The sequence below is a fragment of the Saccopteryx bilineata genome, chromosome 1 (genome assembly GCF_036850765.1).
Source record: "Saccopteryx bilineata isolate mSacBil1 chromosome 1, mSacBil1_pri_phased_curated, whole genome shotgun sequence".
Lineage (NCBI taxonomy): Eukaryota > Metazoa > Chordata > Mammalia > Chiroptera > Emballonuridae > Saccopteryx > Saccopteryx bilineata.
Window position 1 is genome coordinate 108,992,643 of NC_089490.1, and position 20,841 is coordinate 109,013,483.

General features: G+C 37.6%; 1 protein-coding gene across 1 annotated transcript in view; it reads right to left on the reverse strand.

Moving 5' to 3' along the window:
• LOC136320008 (killer cell lectin-like receptor subfamily F member 1) overlaps positions 1-16,836 on the reverse strand; it is a 28,543-nt gene extending 11,707 nt beyond the window's left edge. Inside the window, exons 1-3 of the mRNA XM_066253158.1 lie at positions 16,698-16,836; positions 15,715-15,813; positions 10,674-10,805 (exon numbers count right to left, since the gene is read on the reverse strand). Coding sequence (XP_066109255.1) covers positions 10,674-10,805; positions 15,715-15,813; positions 16,698-16,836 — 370 coding nt within the window. The remainder of the gene's footprint in view (positions 1-10,673; positions 10,806-15,714; positions 15,814-16,697) is intronic.
• Between the last annotated feature and the right edge of the window lie 4,005 nt (positions 16,837-20,841).

Consider the following 20,841-nt stretch of genomic DNA (forward strand, 5'->3'; position numbering starts at 1 on the left):
AGTGTGATGTTGGCTGTGGGTTTGTCATATACAGCCTTTATTAAATTGAGGTATGATACCTCTGTTCCCACTTTGCTAAGAATTTTATCATAAACGGGTGCTGGATTTTACCAAATGTTTTTTTCTGATATATTGATATGAGCATATGATTTTTATTCTTCCCTTATGATTCTGTTATTGTTATACTAGATGTTATTCCATAGGTCTTTTAGAAATTTCTAATTTTTTAAATTCTCTTTTCTTCATTATGCTCTGTTTGGGTGATTACTATTATCTTCTTCTCTTAATCACTGATTTGATCCTCTAATTCATCTAACCTGCAGTTAATTCCTTCTAGTATTATATTTTTTAATTCAGATACTGTATTTTTCTTTTCTGATTGATTCTTTTTTATGACTTCTATGTCCTTTTCAATGCTTACTATACCTTTGTTTAAGTTCTGACTGAAACTTTGCCCAGATAACTCGGTTAGTTAGAGCATTATCCATAGGCACAAAGGTTGCTGGTTTAGTTCCCAGTCATGGCACATACAGGAACAGCTCAATGTACCTGTTTCTCTTTCTCTCTCTCCCTTCCTCTATCGCTAAAACCAATAACTTAAAGAATAACATAATTGATAAAAGAAGAAAAATTTCTGACTAAGATCACTGATTCTTCCCTTAAGGTTTTTGGGTATCTTCATAGCCATTATTTTAAACTCTGCCTCTGGTGGTTTTGTTGCTTCCATTTCACTTAACTCTTTTTCTAGGTGTCTCCCTTGTTCTTTCATTTGGGGCATATTTCTTTGTCTCCTCATCAGGTTTTTGTGTATTAGGTAGATATATCTGCTTTGAGTCCAAAACTGGTTATGATGGCTTTATGATGACAGTGTCTTGCTGAGCTCAGTGGTGCAATCTTCCAGATGACCTGAGCTCCGTGCTTTAGAACTGTTTCCTGTGCAATAAATATACCTTCCTGTTTTGTTGAGTCATGAATGCTGTTGGACCTTTTGTGGGTGGAGTTAATTTTTCAGGCTGACTGATTACAATGATAAACCTTGATCTTTGTATATGAGTCATTGTGCAGGGGCTGCCCCTTGACATGGAGTTGTTTCCAACAGGGTCTAATGTCTTCCAGAATCCCCCTTTGGGTGTGCTGCTTGTGTGGCTAGTTGAGTTGAGCTCTGGTGTAGTGTGAAACCCACCACTGGTTGCAATGGTTCTGAATCCACATAAGCAGGTTTCAGGTATAAGTTGGTGTCAGACACTGTGTGTAGCTAGCCATGGGCTACCTGTCTGTATTTAACACACTGTTTACTATTTGTGGTGTCATCTATTAGGCCTGAGTATGAATGGGAGGGGCCAATCTGTATATAAGAGTTGGCTTCCTCTAGTTTAGAGCTGAGGCCAGATCTATAAAATGTCCAAGACTCCATGAAATCCACCTCCACTTGTCAGTTACTCCACCTCCCCCTGATATTGTTTGAGAAAAGACTATAGAATGGGCCTATAGGGATACTTATGCCACATGCAAGAAGCTACTCTAGACTCTATTAAGAAAGATTTTGTCAGCTTAAATTTTATGTTGTCATGCCATTTGATTCTGTCTTTACAATCTCACAGATAGATCATGAGATTCTTGACAGCAGGAAATTTTACTCAAATTTCTTGCCATGTTGTCAGTACATTAAGAATTTTTATATGCCTAATAAGCATATGTAGTCAAATATGTAAATTAAAAAATTTTAAAATAGGAAGTTTTTTAAAATAACAAACTTAACAAAATAGGTTAAGTTTGTTACCTAACAAAGGGATTACAAGACTTGAAGTAGTGGCAAGCTGGCTATTGGAGACACTGGTATTTGAGAAGAGTTTTAGCAACTGTAAGGTAAGCAAGTCAGCAGTAACCATAGTCTAAACAGTAAACCTGAACACATTAACAGAAAGCAGGATAGAAGGTAAAGAATTGAAATAAGAGATTCCAAGATGATGACAGAGTAGGTAGATGTTCTAACTGCCGCTTCCCGGGACCAAATTAAATTTTAACTTAAGAGCAATCATCTTGAAAAATCAACTTTGGACTAAATGAAGAAGAGTCTATAACCAAGGATCACAGAGAAAGACACATCAAGACTGGTAGGAAAGGTGGAGACGAGGAAAAGGTGGCCCCGCTCCCAGAAGCAAGCGGTGGCTGAGGGTCTGGACAGACTCTCACTGTGGGGAGGGTTGCCCTGAGAGGTGTGGGTCCTCACCTCCAGGACTGGAGCCCCATCTTAGAGCCCCTAGAAAAAGTGCCCACACAGCATTTAGAGGTGAAGAGAGCTAGGTTTCTGTCTGTGAGAGAGAGATGGAGCTCTCAGAGATGCAGGCTCTGTCTTGAAGGGCCTACACAGAAAATCTTATTCATAGTCACTTACTCAGGGCTCCAGTAGAGGGGAGAACTGAGAGTTGCATGAGGAGAGTATAAAGTTGGAGGCCCAGGGAGAGACATGTTGTGGGATGGCCACCAGAACCTCTGTGCTGAGTCATTTTCCAATACTGCAGTTGCCATCTTTCTTGAATGGAGCAGTCTCCTCTGAGTAACATCAGACTGGGAAAAGCAACTGATTCACCATGGGGAGTCTCTTCTACCCTAGTCGTGGAGACTGGGTCATTCTGAGAGGCCAAGAGGCAAGAAGCATGCCAGTGACTCATTTTTTTGGTGTGGAGGTTGGAGATTTCCCCCACATCTTCCTGAGTCTAATTCTGCTGATTCCACCTCACCAGAGACTCAGTAGAAACTGTCCAGAGAGCAGGAAGATCACACCTCTGGGCCTCAGAGACCACAACCACCAGACTCCTGGGGCCACACCTTTATGAAGTCTATGAAAAAAGTCTGGACAGCCTGACACCTGGGACCAAGGGGTGGAGCCAAACCCACCACTCTTTCTAATCCCTGGATTGCCATGGGCTCTAGACTTTAGCAGAGGATTTTACAGTGGCAGAGCACAACAAACAGCCAACAGATAGAGGCTGCAGGAGGCAGGACTCAGAGAACCGGGACCTTTTAAACAGACCTTCCCCCAGGTTCAGAGTGGGTAAAAGCCAGCCTAGGTGTGCAGCTGGTATTTCCATGTGCACCTGGGCCTACCAGAGGCAGCCACAAACTCTAGATTGCATGTAGCTCCAAGAAGGTTGCTGAGAGCCAGTCAAGGGCAGTGTCTCCTGTTGTTCTGTGCCAGGTTCCTGACAAGGAGGCCCAGGGCTGACACATCTAGTGGCCAGCTGCAGAGAACATCAGCTCAGGATCTAATAACCTTTGTTACAGTGGTATTCTAAAGAAGGACTCCTCACACCTGGCCTAGCTGAAGCAAGTTCTGCTCTCTGTGATCAGCACTGGCACAGCAGCTCATGTGCATCTGATAGGGTGGAGCTTCACAGTCAGCCATCCTGGGTGCTGGATATCCTGCCCCGCTGGGCTAGATTTCACAGGGGTAAGGGAGAAAGGCTTGGAGCATGAATATTTTACATGTGGGTCTCTGTGAGCCTATTGTTGGATCTTGTCAAGGGGCTTAGCCACCTTCTCGTGGGGGGCACAGTGAGCCCCAGGAGAGGACTCTCTCAATCTTCCACTCTGACACCAGGGTCTCACCAGCTGTAAGAACTTCTGCAGAGGAAACTGTCAGCCACACTTGGTCTAAACCTGATGCTCACCTTGTTGGGAGAAATAAAATTTGAACACCCAGCAGTGGCCGAGGGATCAAGCTCTGGAGTAGGGGCCACCTTCCCCATACTATGCTGACCAGGAGACCCCTGAAGAATGAGGTCCCACAAACATTGTATTTACAACCTCAGCTGCCCTAACCAACCAAGCATGCAACCTGTAGAGAGATTGATTGGGTGAGGCTAAGTCTTACTACAGAAGACTCTGTGGGAAGACCAGGCAGCTGCAAGAGGAGAAGAAGCAGCTAAAAAGTGGAGATAAATCTTACAGAGCTTGGGGTTTTTATGGAGCTTCTGTCATCTCTAGGCAGGAGAAAGCTGATTGTTATACAAAGGTTAGCTGCTCCCACATGACCAAGGCACAGAAAATGCAGATACAAACAGCAAAAAGCAGTATCTGCAGACAGGTAGCACATAGTGGGTTACAAAAAACAGCTGATGGCCCTGGCCGGTTGGCTCAGTGGTAGAGCGTCGGTCTGGCGTGTGGGGGACCCGGGTTTGATTCCCGGCCAGGGCACATAGGAGAAGCGCCCATTTGCTTCTCCACCTCCCCCCCTCCTTCCTCTCTGTCTCTCTCTTCCCCTCCCGCAGCCAAAGCTCCATTGGAGCAAAGATGGCCCAGGCGCTGGGGATGGCTCCTTGGCCTCTGCCTCAGGCGCTAGAGTGGCTCTGGTCATGGCAGAGCGACACCCCGGAGGGGCAGAGCATCGCCCCCTGGTGGGCAAAGCGTCGCCCCCTGGTGGGCGTGCTGGGTGGATCCCGGTCAGTTGCATGCAGGAGTCTGTCTGACTGTCTCTCCCCATTTCCAGCTTCAGAAAAATACAAAAAAAAAACCAGCTGATGCGAACCAAAGAAGATCTAGAGCCAACACATCTGATAGTGGGTGGCAGGCAGCACCAACCCAAGACTGAGGTAGCTACACAAGCAGCACTTCCAAAGGAGGAGACTAGCAGGCACCAGATGCTGTGGAGAATAAATACGCCCAAATGACAGACCATTCATGCTGCATTATACATATGATAAAAGTTGAACTTTAGAGCCTACCGGTCTGAAGGGAAAACTGTACCTGTGATAGAATCAACTGCATTCAATACTCAAATATAACAAGAGGAAAAATAATATCCTCAAGAAGCATTCCTAGAACAAGGAAAACAAATGGCCTGGAGGTCAGTACCACCGAACCCATCTTCCTCATAAAGACACAACCACAATTTCAAAGTCAGACAGCACTACCAAATGCACAGATAAAAAAAGGTAGACAGAGAAATGTGACCCAAATGAATCAACAAGAGAAATCCCCAGAAAAAGAACTGAGTTAAATGGAAGTAACCAAACTACCAGATGCAGAGTTTAAAACTATTACTTTAAGGATATTCAAATATCTTAGAGCAACAATGGATGGATGTAATGAGCACCTAAATAAAGAGATAGCAAGCATCAGAATGGACAATGAAACTATAAAAAAGAACCTGATGCTCACCTTGCTGGGAGCATGACAAATACAATATAAGAAGTGAAGGCTACACTAGAAAGAATCAACAGCAGGCTGGATGAAGTAGAGGACTGAATCAGTGATTTAGAGGATAATGAAATTGAAAGCACAAAAGCAGAGCAACAAAAAGAAAGAGGCTCAAAAAGACTGAGGAAATTGTAAGAGACCTCTGTGACAACATTAAGAGAAACAACATCTCCATCATAGGGGTTCCTGAATGAGAAGCAAAAGAACAAGGGATAGAGAACCTGTTTGAAGAAATCATAGCTGAAAACTTCCCTAAATTGATGAAAGAAAAGCCACACAAGTTCAAGAAGCACAGAGAGTCCCATTAAAGAGGAACCCAAGGAGGCCTACAACAAGACACATCATAATTAAAATGCCAAAGTTAAGAGACAAAGAAAAAATACTAAAAGCTGCAAGAAAAAAAGCAGTTAATTACCTACAGAGGAGCCTCCATGAGGATGACATCCATCTTCTCAACAGAAATGTGTGAGGCCAAAAGAGATTGGCAAGAAATAGTCAAAGTGATGCAAAACAAGAATCTACTACCAATACTACTTTATCCAGCAAGGCTATCATTTAAAATTGAAGGAGAAATACAAAGCCTATGACACACACACACACACACACAAAAAAAAAAACAACAAAAAAACAAAAACAAACAACTCAAGGAAATCATTATGACCAAACCAATACTGCAAGAAATGTTAAGGGGTCTGATGTAAAAAGAGCAAAAGAAAGAAATCTAAAAAAAGAGGATTGTAGATTTATGAATTCAATGGCAATAAATAAATACATATTAATAATAACCTTAAATGTAAATGGATTAAATGCTCCAATCAAAAGACATAGGGTAGCTGCATGGATAAGAAAACAGGACCCATACATATGCTGTTTATAAGAGATCCACCTCAAAACAAAAGATGCACATAGACTGAAAGTGAAGGGATGAAAAAAAGTATTTCATGCAAATGCAAATGAAAAAAGTTGGAGTAGCAATACTTATATCTGGGAAAATAGACTTGAAAAAAAGGCTATAGTAAGAGATAAAGAAGGTTACTACATAATGATAAAGGGAGCAGTCCAAAAAGACAATATAACCATTATAAGTATTTATTCACCTAATTCAGAAGCACCTACATATATAAAGCAGATTTTGATGGACAAAAAGGGCAAGATCAACAGCAATACTATAATAGTAGGGGATTTTAATACTCTACTATCATCAATGGCTATATCCTCCAGACAGAAAATTAACAAAGAAACAGTGGCTTTAAATTACACACTAGATCGACTGAATTTAATAAATATCTTCAGAACATTTTATCCCAAAGCAGCAGAATAGACATTCTTTTTAAGTGCTCATGATACATTCTCTAGGATAGACCACATGTTAGGACACAAAACAAGTCTCAATAAATTTAAGAAGATTGAATTTATATCAAACATAATTACAATGGAATGAAACTAGAAATCAACTACAATAGAAAAACTGAAAACATTCAAACACTTGGAGGCTATATAGCATGTTATTAAATAACGAATGGGTTAACAATGAGATCAAGGAAGAAATAAAAAAATTTCTTGAAACAAATGAAAATGAACATATAACAACTTGAAATTTATAAGACACAGCAAAAGCAGTCTTGAGAGGGAAGTTTATAGCATTCCAGGCATTTTTCTTGCTTAAGAAGCAAGAAAAAACTCAAATAAACACCTAACCCTGCATCTAAAATAATTAGAAAAAGAACAACAAATAAGTCCAGAGGAAGCAGAAGTAAAAACTAATAAAGATCAGATTGGAAATAAATGACATAGAGGATAAAAGAACAATACAAAAGATCAATAAAACCAAGAACTGGTTCTTTGAAAAGATATACAAGATTGATGAACCATTAACCAGACTCATCAAGAAAAAAAGAGAGAGGACTCAAATAAAATTAGAAATGAAAGTGGAGAAGAAATAACTGATACTGGAAAAATACAAGGGATTGGAAGAAAATACTATGAAGATCTATATGCCAAATCATTGGACAATCTAGGTGAAATGGATAAATCCCTAGAAACATACAATCTTCCCAACAACTCAATCTAGAAGAATCAGAAAACCTAAACAGACCGATTACAACAAATAAATTTGATACAGTTATCAAAAAACTCCCAGTAAACCAAAGTCCTAAACCAGGTAGCTTCACAGGTAAATTTTACCAAATATTCAAGAAGAACTAACACCTATGCTTCTCAAGCTATTTCAAAAAATTCAGGAGGAAAGCTCCCTTTATGAGGCAACCATTATCTGCATTCCAAAACAAGGTACAGGAATAAAAAAGAAAGAAAATTGTAGGCCAATATTCTTGATGAACACAGAAGCTAAAATTCTCAACAATACATTAGCAAACCGGATACAGCAATACATTAAAAAAGTCATACATCATGATCAAGTGGGATTTTTTCTGGAAAGGCAAGATTGGTACAATATTTGCAAATCAGTAAACATGGTTCATCACATAAAAAATAAAAAGTATAAAAATTATATGATCATATCAATAGATGCAGAAAAGCATTTAATAGTATCCAGCACCAATTCATGATCAAAACTCTCAGCAAAGTGGGAATACAAGGAACATTCAACATATTAAGGCCATCTATGACAAACCGACAGCCAACATAATACTCAGCAGCCAAAAATTAAAAGCAATCCCCTTAAGATCAGGAACAAGGCAGGGTGCCCCCTTTCACCACTCTTATTCAACATAGTCCTGGAAGTCCTAGCCACAGCAATCAGACAAGTAGAAGAAACAAAAGGCATCCAAATTGTAAAAGTAAAACTATCATTATTTGCTGATGACATGACACTGTACGTAGAAAACCCTAAAGTCTCAGTCAAAAAACTACTAGACCTGATAAATCAACTCAACAAGGTGGCAGGATATAAAATCAATATTCAGAAATCAGTGGCATTTTTATACATCAACAATACAATGCCTGAATGAGAAATTAAGTATACAGTCCTCTTCACTATTGCAACAACAACAACAGAAAGTACCTAGGAGTAAACTTAACCAAGGAGGTAAAAAACTTGTATTCAGAAAATTATAAGACATTGAAAAAAGAAATCAAGAAAGATACAAACAAGAGGAAGCATATACCATGTTGATGGATAGGAAGAATAAACATTATTAAAATGTCTATATTACCCAAAGCAATTTAAAAATTCAATGCAATTCCTATTAAAATACCAATGGCATTTTTCAAAGATGTAGAAGAAATATTCCAAAAATTTATATGGAACAGCAACAACTAAAAACCCTGAATAGACTCAACAATATTGAAATGAAGAATAAAGTGGGAGGTATCACACTTCCTGATATCAAGTTATACTACAAGGCCATTGTAATCAAAACAGCCTGGCACTGGCATAAGAACAAGCATACAGATCAATGGAACAGAACAGAGAACCCAGAAATAAATCCACACCTTTATGGTCAATTGATACTTGACAAAGGAGGCAAGAGCATACAATGGAGTAATGATGGTTTCTTTAATAAATGGTTCTTGGGAAAATTGAACAAGTACATGCAAATAAAAGAAACTAGACCACCAATTTACACCATTCACAAAAATAAACTTTAAGTGGATAAAAGACTTAAATGTAAGTCGCAAAACCATAAACATCTTGATAGGCAGTAAACTCGCTGATATCTCTCTTAGCAATATTTTTGCTGATTTATCTCCATGGGTGAGTGAAATAATGGACAATATAAACAAATGGGACTATATCAAACTAAAAAAGTTTTGCATGGCAAAAGACATCAGTAACAAAATTAAAAGACAAGTCACACATTGGGAGAACATATTCGCCAATACAATAAGGGGTTAATAACCAAAATTAATAAAGAACTTATAAAACTCAACACCAGGAAGTTAAACAATCCAATTTAAAAATGGGCAAAGGAACTGAATAGACACTTCTCCAAAGAAGTTATAGAGATGGCCAACAGACATGTGAAAAAATGTTCAACATCACTAATCATCAGAGAAATGCAAATTAAAACCACAATGAGATAGCACCTCACACCTGTCAGAATGATGCTCATTAACAAATCACCACACAATAAGTGCTGAAGAGGGTGTGGAGAAAAAGTAACCCTTCTGTACTGCTGGTAGGAATTCAGACTGGTGCAGCCACTGTGGAAAACAGTATGATGTTTCCTCAAAAAATTAAAAATGGACTGCATTTGCACCAGCTATCCCACTTTTAAAAATATATCCTAAGAATACTAAATCACTGATTCGAAAGAAGATATGCAATCCTATGTTTATGGCAGCATTGTTTACAATAGCTAATATCTGGAAACAGCCCAAGTGTCCATCAGTGGATGAGTGGATTAAAAAGCTGTGGTGCATATCACAATGGAATACTACATAGCCATGAAAAGAAAAGAAATCTTACCTTTTGTGATGGCATGGATGGACCTGGAGATTATTATGCTAAGTGAAGTAAACTAGGCAGAGAAAGACGAACATCGTATGATTTCACTTATATGGAGAATCTAAGGAACAAAGTTTACTGAGGAGTGGAATAGAGGTATAGGGGGATCACAGGAAGCAGAAGGACAACTGTCAAAGGGAAGGGGAATGAGGGAATGGGATAAGAGAAGGTGAAGGGATTAGTGAAAGTATATATACACAGAGATACAGATAACAGGACAGCAAATCCCAGAGGGAAAAGGGGAGGAGTTAAGGGGAGGGGCGCTTTAGGGGTGTAATGGAGGACACAGGAGTGGGGGTGAGGGTGTTATATTGAGTGGGATTCTTGAATCCTTGTTAACACAATAAATTAAAATTAATAAAAATAAAGAAAGCATTTGAAATAAGAAAATTATCTTCAAAATAGTGAAGGTGGTCTAAATACACCTGACTAAAATATTCTATGTTGGTTTAAGAAATATTTTAAGCTGATGACATTTGAGATTCAGCAGATGCTCCTTGGAGCTACTCTAACCTGACTAAAATCAGAAAATTCTGAGAAATGAGACTGCCAGAACCTTGTCTTTTGGGTGATTTATTCTCAGAAAAGAAGACAGAACTCACCATCAGCCGCCTCTCTAGGGGAATTTTATGGCCATTAAGAAGAGGGAAAGACTACTTACTCTCACCTGCATAAATAGATACCATTACAAACTTTCTTTCTCCAGTTTGTTTACCTAAAAAAAAACCTTGCCTTTTCTAAAGAAACATGCTTTTCCCACAGAAATAATTTTCCCTCTCTTTTTTCCCTCTTAAATTAGGTATATAAGCCTTTTACTTTAAGCATTTTGAACTAGCTACTTCTTTGGTTAGTTCCAGTATGCATGTAAATAAACATTTCTTCTCCTGTAATTTGTTTTTGTTTTTGTTTTTTGCCAGTTTAATTCACAGTCTCCCTGGTACTAAACTTTAGAGTTGGAAGGAAAGTTTTTTTCTCTTCAACAATATAATGGAATAAAGTAACTTACTTGTGAAGTTTGCATTGCCCTGCTGTTTCCTGGGAAGACTAGTCATACAACTGCAATTGCTGGTTCCATTCTTACTCCCAAACATCTCCGTGCTGTGGTTATCACTGAAGGAATTTGTACTTAGGTGACTTACTAAGAAATAATAATTAAAAAAAGGAGTAACACTAATTAGATCTTTTGCTTTTTAATTACCATTAAATGAAGATGCAAGTGAAGGCACAAACTGCTGATTGATAGGAAGTCTATCTACAGATAACATTTCAACCCTCTAATTTGATAAGGGATGGATAACTTAGGGATAGATTTCCACATGCAATAAAGTAAGTAGAAACAAACAATAAAACAAATTATTGAAGTAAAATTAATATATATTTAAATTTGCATCTGTTTACTGTGATAGGTTAATACTCTGTGATCTTAAACTAATTGTTTCTCGGGGTTTTTTTTTTCATATATAAAAGGGAGGAAGGAATGTTTAACAAACTTAGAGTTGTTATAAGGTTAAAAGATAATGTATATAAAATGTTTATCCCAACTCTTAACATGTAGAATGGTACAACAGAAATAATAACAGATATAATTATTTATCGCTTTTACTGATGTGGAGTTCATCTTAGTATCAGATCTTAATTTTCATTAGGCCATCAATTTTCAAACAACTGATAAATTATGTTAAAACTTCAAATTATGAAGTCAATTATAAAATCCAAAAGTTTATTAAAAGAGCCAAATCAGCTTTTATATATAAAACTAGGTTACTTTACCAAAATGCATAATTTCAATTCAGCATGCATTATCTTAATTCCAAAACCAGGTAAAGACACTACAAAGAAAAAAAAACTATAGGCCAATATCTCTGATAAACATAGATGCTAAACTTCTCAACAAAATATTAACAAACAGGATATAGCAATACATTAAAAAGATCATACACCATGTTCAAGTGGGATTTATTCCAAGGAGGCAAGGCTGGTACAATATCTGCAAATCAATAAACATGATTCATCACAAAAAAATAAAAAGGATAAAAATTACATGATCATATCAATAGATGCAGAAAAAGCATTTGATAAAATCCAGCACCCATTTATGATCAAAACTCTCAGCAAATTGGGAATACATGGAACCTCAACATAATAAGGCCGTTTTCGACAAACTGACAGCCAACATCATACACAATGGGCAAAAGTTAAATACAATCTTCTTAAGATCAGGAATGAGACAGGGGTGTTCCTTTTCACCACTTGTATTCAACACAGTACTAGAAGTCTTGGCCACAGCAATCAGGCAAAAAGAAGAAATAAAAGGCATCCAAATTGGGCCCTGGCCGGTTGGCTCAGCGGTAGAGTGTCGGCCTGGCGTGCGGAGGATCCGGGTTCGATTCCTGGCCAGGGCACACAGGAGAAGCGCCCATTTGCTTCTCCACCCCTCCGCCGCGCCTTCCTCTCTGTCTCTCTCTTCCCCTTCCACAGCCAAGGCTCCATTGGAGCAAAGATGGCCCAGGCACTGGGGATGGTTCCTTGGCCTCTGCCCCAGGTGCTAGAGTGGCTCTGGTCACGGCAGAGTGACGCCCCGGAGGGGCAGAGCATTGCCCCGGTGTGGGCAGAGCGTCGCCCCTGGTGGGCGTGCCAGGTGGATCCCGGTCCGGCGCATGCGGGAGTCTGTCTGACTGTCTCTCCCTGTTTCCAGCTTCAGAAAATACAAAAAAAAAAAAAAAGGCATCTAAATTGAAAAAGAAGAAGTAAAACTGTCATTATTTGCTGATGACATGATACTACATATAGAAAACCCTAAAGTTTCTGCTAAATAACTACTAGACCTGATAAAGGAATTTGGCAAAGGGACAGGATATATATATTTTTTAAGTGAGAGGAAAGGAGACAGAGAGACAGATTTCTACATGTGCCCCAACCAAGATCCACAAGGCAAGCCCCTACTGGTGATGCTCTGCCCATCTAGAGCTGTTGTTCAACAACCAAGCTATTTTTACCACCTGAAGGGGAGGTTCCAGAAAGCCATCCACAGTGGGAGGGGTAGAGAGGGAAAGAGAGAGAAGGGGAAGGGGTTGGTGTGGAGAAGCAGATGGTCACTTCTCTTGTGTGCCCTGACTGGGAATCAAACCTGGGACATACACACACTGGGCAATGCTCTACCACTGAGCCAGTCAGCCAGGGCAGGATTTAAAATTAATAATAAGAAATAAGTGGCATTTTTATACACCAATAATGAACTGTCAGAAAGAGAAATTAAGGAGACAATCCCATTTACTATTGCAACAACAACAAAAAGTACCTAGGAGAAAATTTAACCAAAAAGACTAGTAAAATTATAAGACATTGAAAAAAGAAATCAAGGAAGATACAAATAAGTGGAAGCATATATCATGTTCATGGATAGGAATAATTAACATCATTAAATTATCCATACTACTCAAAACAATCTGTAGATTCAATACAATTTATATGGAACAAAAAATAATCTGAATAGCCTCAGCCATCTTGAAAATGAAGAACAAAGTGGGAGATGATCACACTTCCTGATATCAAGTTATACTACAAAGCCACTGTAATCAAAACAACCTGATATTGTCACCAGAATGAGCAAGCAGATCAATAGAACAAAGCAGAGAGAGAACCCAGAAATAAACCCATGACTTTATGGTCAATTAATATTTGACAAAGGAGTTAAGAGTATACAGTGAAGTAAAGACAGTCTCTTTAATAAATGGTTTTGGGAAAATTGAACAGGTACATGCAAAAAAATGAACTAGACAACCAACTTATACCATTCACAAAAATAAACTCATAATAGATAAGAGATTTAAATGTTATGAAGCCAAAAATATCCCAGAAGAAAACAAAGGCAGTAGATCTCAGACATCTTTTGAAACAATACATTTGCCTATATATCTCCTTGGGCAAGGGAAATAAAGGACAAAATAAACAAATGGGACTATGTCAAACTAAAAAACTTTTGTACAGCAAAAGGCACCATTAACAAAATAAAAAGACAACCTGCTCTATGGGAGAACATATTCTCCGATACAACTGATAAGGAATTAATAACCAAAATTTATAAAGAACTTCTAAAACTCAAGATCAAGAAAGTAAACAACCCAAACAAAAAATGAGCAAGCCACACCTGTAGTGGCACAGTGGATAAAATGTCGACCTGGAACACTGAGGTTGCTGGTTCAAAACCCTGGGTATTGGGTTTAAAAACCATGGGCTTAACCAGTCAAGGCACATACAGGAAACAACTACTACAAATTGATGCTTTTGGCTTCTCCTCCCTTATTCTCCCTCTCTCTCTCTCTCTCTCTCTCTCTCTCTCTCTCTGCTATCTCTAAAACTCAGTAAATAAAATTTTTTAAAAACCCTGATATTTAAAAAGAAGATGAACAAAGGACCTGAATATACACTTCTCCAAAGAGGACATACAGATGGCAAATAGGCATATAAAAAATGCTCAACATCACTAATCATTAGAGAAATGCAAATTAAAGCCCAATGAGATACCACCTCACACCTGCCAGAATGGTGCTCATTAACAAATTAAGAAAACAAGTGCTGGTGAGGGGGTGGAGAAAAGAGAACCCTCCTGCACTGCTAGTGAAATGTAGACTCGTACAGCCACTGTGAAAAATAATTGTACAGCATTTCCTCAAAAAATTAAAAATGGAACTGCCTTATGACCCAGTTATCCTACCTCTAGGAATAGATCCTAAGAATCCTAAAACACTAATTTAAAAGAAGACATGCACCTCCCCTGTTCATTGCAGCATTGTTTACAATAGCCAGCATCTGTAAAACAGTCCAAGTGTCCATCTGTGGATGAGTGCATAAAAAAACTGTGTTACATTTACACAATGGAATATTACATAGTCATAAAATAGAAGGAAATCTTACATTTTGTGACAGCATAGATGGACCTGAAGATTATTATGCTAAGTGAAATAACAGGCAGAGAAAAACAAATACTACTTGATCTCACTTATATGTGGAATCTAATGAACACAATAAAAAGAGGAACAAAAAAATAAAGAGAGGCATGGTCACAGGGAACAGACGGACAGTTGTCAGAGGGAAGGCGGAAGAGTGGATGGAATCAAAAAAGGTGGAGAGATTAGCTAAATTGTATATACACTACACATAGACACCGATAACAGGATAGCAATCATCAGAGGGAAAGTGGAGATGGAGATGGGAGGGGAGGCAAAGGAGGGGAATGGGAGTGGAAAAAGAATTTGTATGAGGCATAGGGGACACAATACAGGGTGCAGAAGGTGTCGTGCTGAATAAGACACTTCAAACTCACTCAATATCATTCCTTTTTTTTTTTACAGAGACAGAGAGAGAGTCAGAGAGAGGGATAGAGGGATAGATAGGGACAGACAGAAACGGAGAGAGATGAGAAGCATCAATCATGAGTTTTTTGTTGTGCATTGCAACTTCTTAGTTGTTCATTGATTGCTTTCTCATATGTGCCTTGACCGCGGATCTTCAGCAGACCAAGTAACCCCTTGCTTGAGCCAGAGACCTCGGATCCAAGCTGGTGAGCTTTTGCTCAAACCAGATGAGCCCGCACTCAAACTGGCAACCTCAGGGTCTCAAACCTGTGTCCTTGGCATCCCAGTCCAACGCTCTATCCACTGTGCCACCATCTGGTCAGGCTCAATATCATTTCAATATAAGTTAAAAATTTAAAAAAATTAATTAAGAAAAAGTTCAGTTCATACAATTGTGACTGTCAAACCCACACTATTTGCCAACTAATTAAAATTATGAGCATAATAGACTATATAAATTAGTTTACTGCCTCCTCTATAAAGGAAAAAACTACCAATTATTTTTCTAAACTACTAATTACTAATGAAATAATCAACTGTGCCATTTATTACCAACATAATTAAAATAACGATGGAAGAAATCATCAGGCAAATGTGAAAAATAATTCTAAAAAAAGTTAGAGAAATAAAAAGAAATGCCAAAGGAAATATGTTAATCTCTACAATTGAATATATAGGTTTCAATTTACTCACCCCAAAGAGTTAGTCCTATCACTGTAGCAACGAGTACAACCAGTGCAACGCTGGTCAATCTCAGAGCGGTCTGATGCCACTTTGGACATTCAGGGTAATCTGTAATGATTAATTTTTTTTGGAAACATTTAGACATTTAAAATAAACTTGAAAATGTGTCATAGGAATGAAAATTCTGAAGGTACACATTGTCTGAAGGTGAGGGAAAATATCTACAATCTCTGTTTAAATTACTGTGACATGAACACATACATAATTATCTTTAAAAAATCAAGTTTAAGGACTCTAAATAAAAGGTCAATGTCTTATTTAGTTGAATATCCTTCTAATATTAACACTTCTATTCCAAAATTACCACTTATACAACAATCAAATGGGAAGATATCAGCTGATTGATTGGTTATTCAAAACATTTTTACTAAAAATTGTCATTTAGATTCATTTACATCTTGACTGAATTACACACATAAAATTCAGTGGAATTGAGGCCAAAGAAGGTAAAATATGAGTGGTCACAAAATAATTGAATAATAGTAAAAATGAATGTCTAATTAAAACACATAAGCAAGATTGAGTATTATAGTGTCTTCTCAAGTGTTGTTTGAAATAAAAATCGTATTTTTACATCAATTCATGAAACAAAACTCAAATGTTAATATTATAATTAAATACTTTGCTTCAATAAAAGAAGCATTATAGCACCTTCACAATCTTCAACACAGGTCAAGTCAAATCTAATCTATTACATTCAATTTAATAGTATTTATAAACGTATAACTACATGGCAGGAACTGTGCTAGATATATGGGTTACAGAGATAAGAAACAGCACGATCTGGTGCAGATACATATATGTAAACACAGTATAAATTTTCTGAGTAACAATTCTTAGTTCAAATTCTTAGTTCTCATTAAAAACCTAAAGACTCATAAAAAATCTTAATTCTGTAATCTGCAGTCTAATGGAGGGTTATGGATTCCTACCTTTGCATGTCCACTTATGTTGGCAATGGTAGGGGTATTTCTTTGGCTTCTGCCTCGTTGATGTCTCGGTGTTTTGCTGCTGTCCAAATATCCTATAAATAGCATAATCCATCTTTGAATTTGATGGAGAGAGAGACATCAGCTACGCAGAAGCAGAGTTTGTGTTTAAGAACTGTGGCACTGAAGCAAACTCAACAGCTAGCTGTAAAACCACAAAGGATATGGTTAAGGAACAAGAGAAACTTTTATTCTTTTTTTTTCTAAGTGAGAGGAAGGGAGATAGTGAGACAGACTACCACTTGAACCCCAACCAGAATCCACCCAGCAAATCCCATCTGGGGTGGATGCTGGAATCAACTGAGCCATCCTCAGTGCCCAGGGCTATCACTTGAACAAATCAAGCCACTGACTCTGGGAGGAGAAGAGTAAGAGAAGGAGGAGAGGAAGGGAGAGACAATCAGATGGTTGCTTCTCTTGTGTGCCCTGACCCTCGATTTCCATATGTCAGCTCTATCCACTGAACCAGGCATTCAAGGCCAAGACTTTTATTCTTAAAATAAAGTTTTTCTTTTAGGATAATTTTAGATTTATTTTAAAAATTGTGAAGGTAATACAGAGAGTTTTCATATACCCAACATCTAACTTCCCCTAGTATGGTAGTATGGTAGTCATCAATTTTAATAATTCAACATTGACACATTATTATTAACTAAAGTCTTCACTTTTTACTTAATACCTTTTTTTCTTAGTTGTTACCTAACTTAATGCCTTTTTCTATTTATTTTTTTTATAAATTTTTATTAATGTTAATGGGATGACATTAATAATTCAGGGTACATATACTCAAAAAAAACATGTCTAGGTTATCTTGTCATTAAATTATGTTGCATACCCCTCGCCCAGAGTCAGATTGTCCTCTGTCACCCTCTATTTAGTTTTCTCTGTGCCCCTCCCCCTCCCCCTCCCCCTAACTCTCTCCCTCCCTCCCTCCTGCATCCTCCCTCCCCCCACCCCTGGTACCCACCACACTCTTGTCCATGTCTCTTAGTCTCGTTTTTATGTTCCACCAATGTATGGAATCATGTAGTTCTTGTTTTTTTTTTGATTTACTTATTTCACTCCGTATAATGTTATCAAGATCCCACCATTTTGCTGTAAATGATCTAATGTCATCATTTCTTATGGCTGAGTAGTATTCCATAGTGTATATGTGCCACATCTTCTTTATCCAATCTTCTATTGAAGGGCTTTTTGGTTGTTTCCATGTCTTGGCCACTGTGAACAGTGCTGCTATGAACATGGGGCTACATGTGTCTTTACGTATCAATGATTCTGAGGTTTTGGGGTATATACCCAGTAGAGGGATTGCTGGGTCATAAGGTAGTTCTATTTGCAGTTTTTTGAGGAACCACCATATTTTCCTCCATACTGGTTGTACTACTTTACATTCCCACCAACAGTGTATGAGGGTTCCCTTTTCTCCACAGCCTCTCCAACATTTGTTATTACCCGTCTTGTTGATAATAGCTAATCTAACAGGGGTGAGGTAGTATCTCATTGTAGTTTTGATTTGCATTTCTTTAATAACTAATGAAGCTGAGCATCTTTCCATATATCTGTTGGCCATTTGTATTTCTTCCTGGGAGAAGTGTCTTTTCATGTCCTCTTCCCATTTTTTTATTGGATTGTTTGTTTGTTGTTGAGTTTTATGAGTTCTTTGTCTATTTTGGATATTAGGCCCTTATGTGAGCTATTGTTTGAAAATATCATTTCCCATTTAGTTGGCTGTCTGTTTATTTTGTTATCAGTTTCTCTTGCTGAGCAAAAACTTCTTCGTCTGATGTAGTCCCATTCATTAATTTTTGCCTTCACTTCTCTTGCCATTGGAGTCAAATTCATAAAATGCTCTTTAAAACCCAGGTCCATGAGTTGAGTACCTATGTCTTCTTCTATGTACTTAATTGTTTCAGGTCTTATGTTTAGATCTTTGATCCATTTTGAGTTAATTTTAGTACACGGGGACAGGCTGTAGTCAAGCTTCATTCTTTTGCATGTGGCTTTCCAGTTTTCCCAACACCATTTGTTGAAGAGGCTTTCTTTTCTCCATTTTGTGTTGTTGGCCCCTTTATCAAAAATTATTTGACCATATATATGTGGTTTTGTTTCTGGGCTTTCTATTCTGTTCCATTGGTCTGAGTGTCTATTTTTCTGCCAATACCATGCAGTTTTGATTATTGTGGCCCTATAATATAGTTTAAAGTCAGGTATTGTAATGCCCCCAGCTTCATTCTTTTTCTTTAGGATTGCTTTGGCTATTCGGGGTTTTTTATAGTTCCATATAAATCTTATGATTTTTTGTTCCATTTCTTTAAAAAATATCATAGGAATTTTGATGGGAATTGCATTAAATTTATATATTACTTTGGGTAATATGGCCATTTTAATTATATTTATTCTTCCTATCCAAGAACAAGGAATATTTTTCCATCTCATTGTGTCTTTTTCTATTTCTCTTAGCAATGCCTTGTAGTTTTCTTTATATAGGTCCTTTACATTCTTTGTTATGTTTATTCCTAGGTATTCTATTTTTTTTGTTGCAATCGTGAAGGGGATTATTTTTTTGAGTTCGTTTTCTAATATTTCATTGTTGGCATATAGAAAGGCTATGGACTTTTGTATGTTAATTTTGTATCCTGTGACCTTACTGTATTGGTTTATTGTTTCTAGTAATCTTTTTGTGGAGTCCTTTGGGTTTTCGATGTATAGGATCATATCATCAGCAAAAAGTGATACCTTTACTTCTTCTTTTCCGATATGGATGCCTTTTATTTCTTTGTCTTGTCTGATTGCCCTGGCCAGAACTTCTAGCACCATGTTAAATAAGAGTGGAGAGAGTGGACACCCCTGTCGTGTTCCTGATTTAAGGTGGAAAGTCCTCAGTTTTACGCCATTTAATATGATGTTGGCTGATGGTTTATCATATATGGCCTTTATCATGTTGAGATATTTTCCTTCTATACCCATTTTGTTGAGAGTCTTAAACATAAAATTGTGTTGTATTTTATCGAAAGCCTTTTCTGCATCTATTGATAAAATCATGTGGTTTTTGTTCTTTGTTTTGTTGATATGGTGTATTACGTTAACTGTTTTACGTATGTTGAACCATCCTTGAGATTCTGGGATGAATCCCACTTGATCATGATGTATTATTTTTTTAATATGTTGTTGTATTCGATTTGCCAGTATTTTGTTTAGTATTTTAGCATCTGTATTCATTAGAGATATTGGTCTGTAGTTTTCTTTTTTTGTGCTGTCCTTGCCAAGTTTCGGTATGAGGGTTATGTTGGCCTCATAAAATGTGTTTGGAAGTATTGCTTCTTCTTCAATTTTTTGGAAGACTTTGAGTAGAATAGGAACCAAGTCTTCTTTGAATGTTTGATAGAATTCACTAGTATAACCATCTAGGCCTGGACTTTTATTTTTGGGGAGGTTTTTAATAGTTTTTTCTATTTCCTCCCTGCTGATTGGTCTGTTTAGGCTTTCTGCTTCTTCATGACTCAGTTTAGGAAGGTTGTATTGTTCTAGGAATTTATCCATTTCTTCTAGATTGTTGTATTTGGAGGCATATAGTTTTTCATAGTATTCTACAATAATTCTTTGTATATCTATGATGTCTGTGGTGATCTCTCCTCTTTCATTTTGGATTTTATTTATTTGAGTCCTGTGTCTTTTTTCCTTGGTGAGTCTTGCCAAGGGTTTGTCGATTTTGTTGATCTTTTCAAAGAACCAGCTCCTTGTTTTATTGATTTTTTCTATAGTTTTTCTGTTCTCTATTTCATTTATTTCTGCTCTGATTTTTATTATCTCCTTTCTTCGGCTGGTTTTGGGTTGTCTTTGTTCTTCTTTTTCTAGTTCCTTAAGGTGTGAAGTTAAGTGGTTTACTTCGGCTCTCTCTTGTTTGTTCATATAGGCCTGAAGTGATATGAACTTTCCTCTTATTACTGCTTTTGCTGCATCCCAGAGATTCTGATATGTCGTATTTTCATTTTCATTTGTCTGTATATATCTTTTGATCTCTGCGCTTATTTCTTCTTTGACCCATTCATTTTTTAGAAGTATGTTGTTTAGTTTCCACAATTTTGTG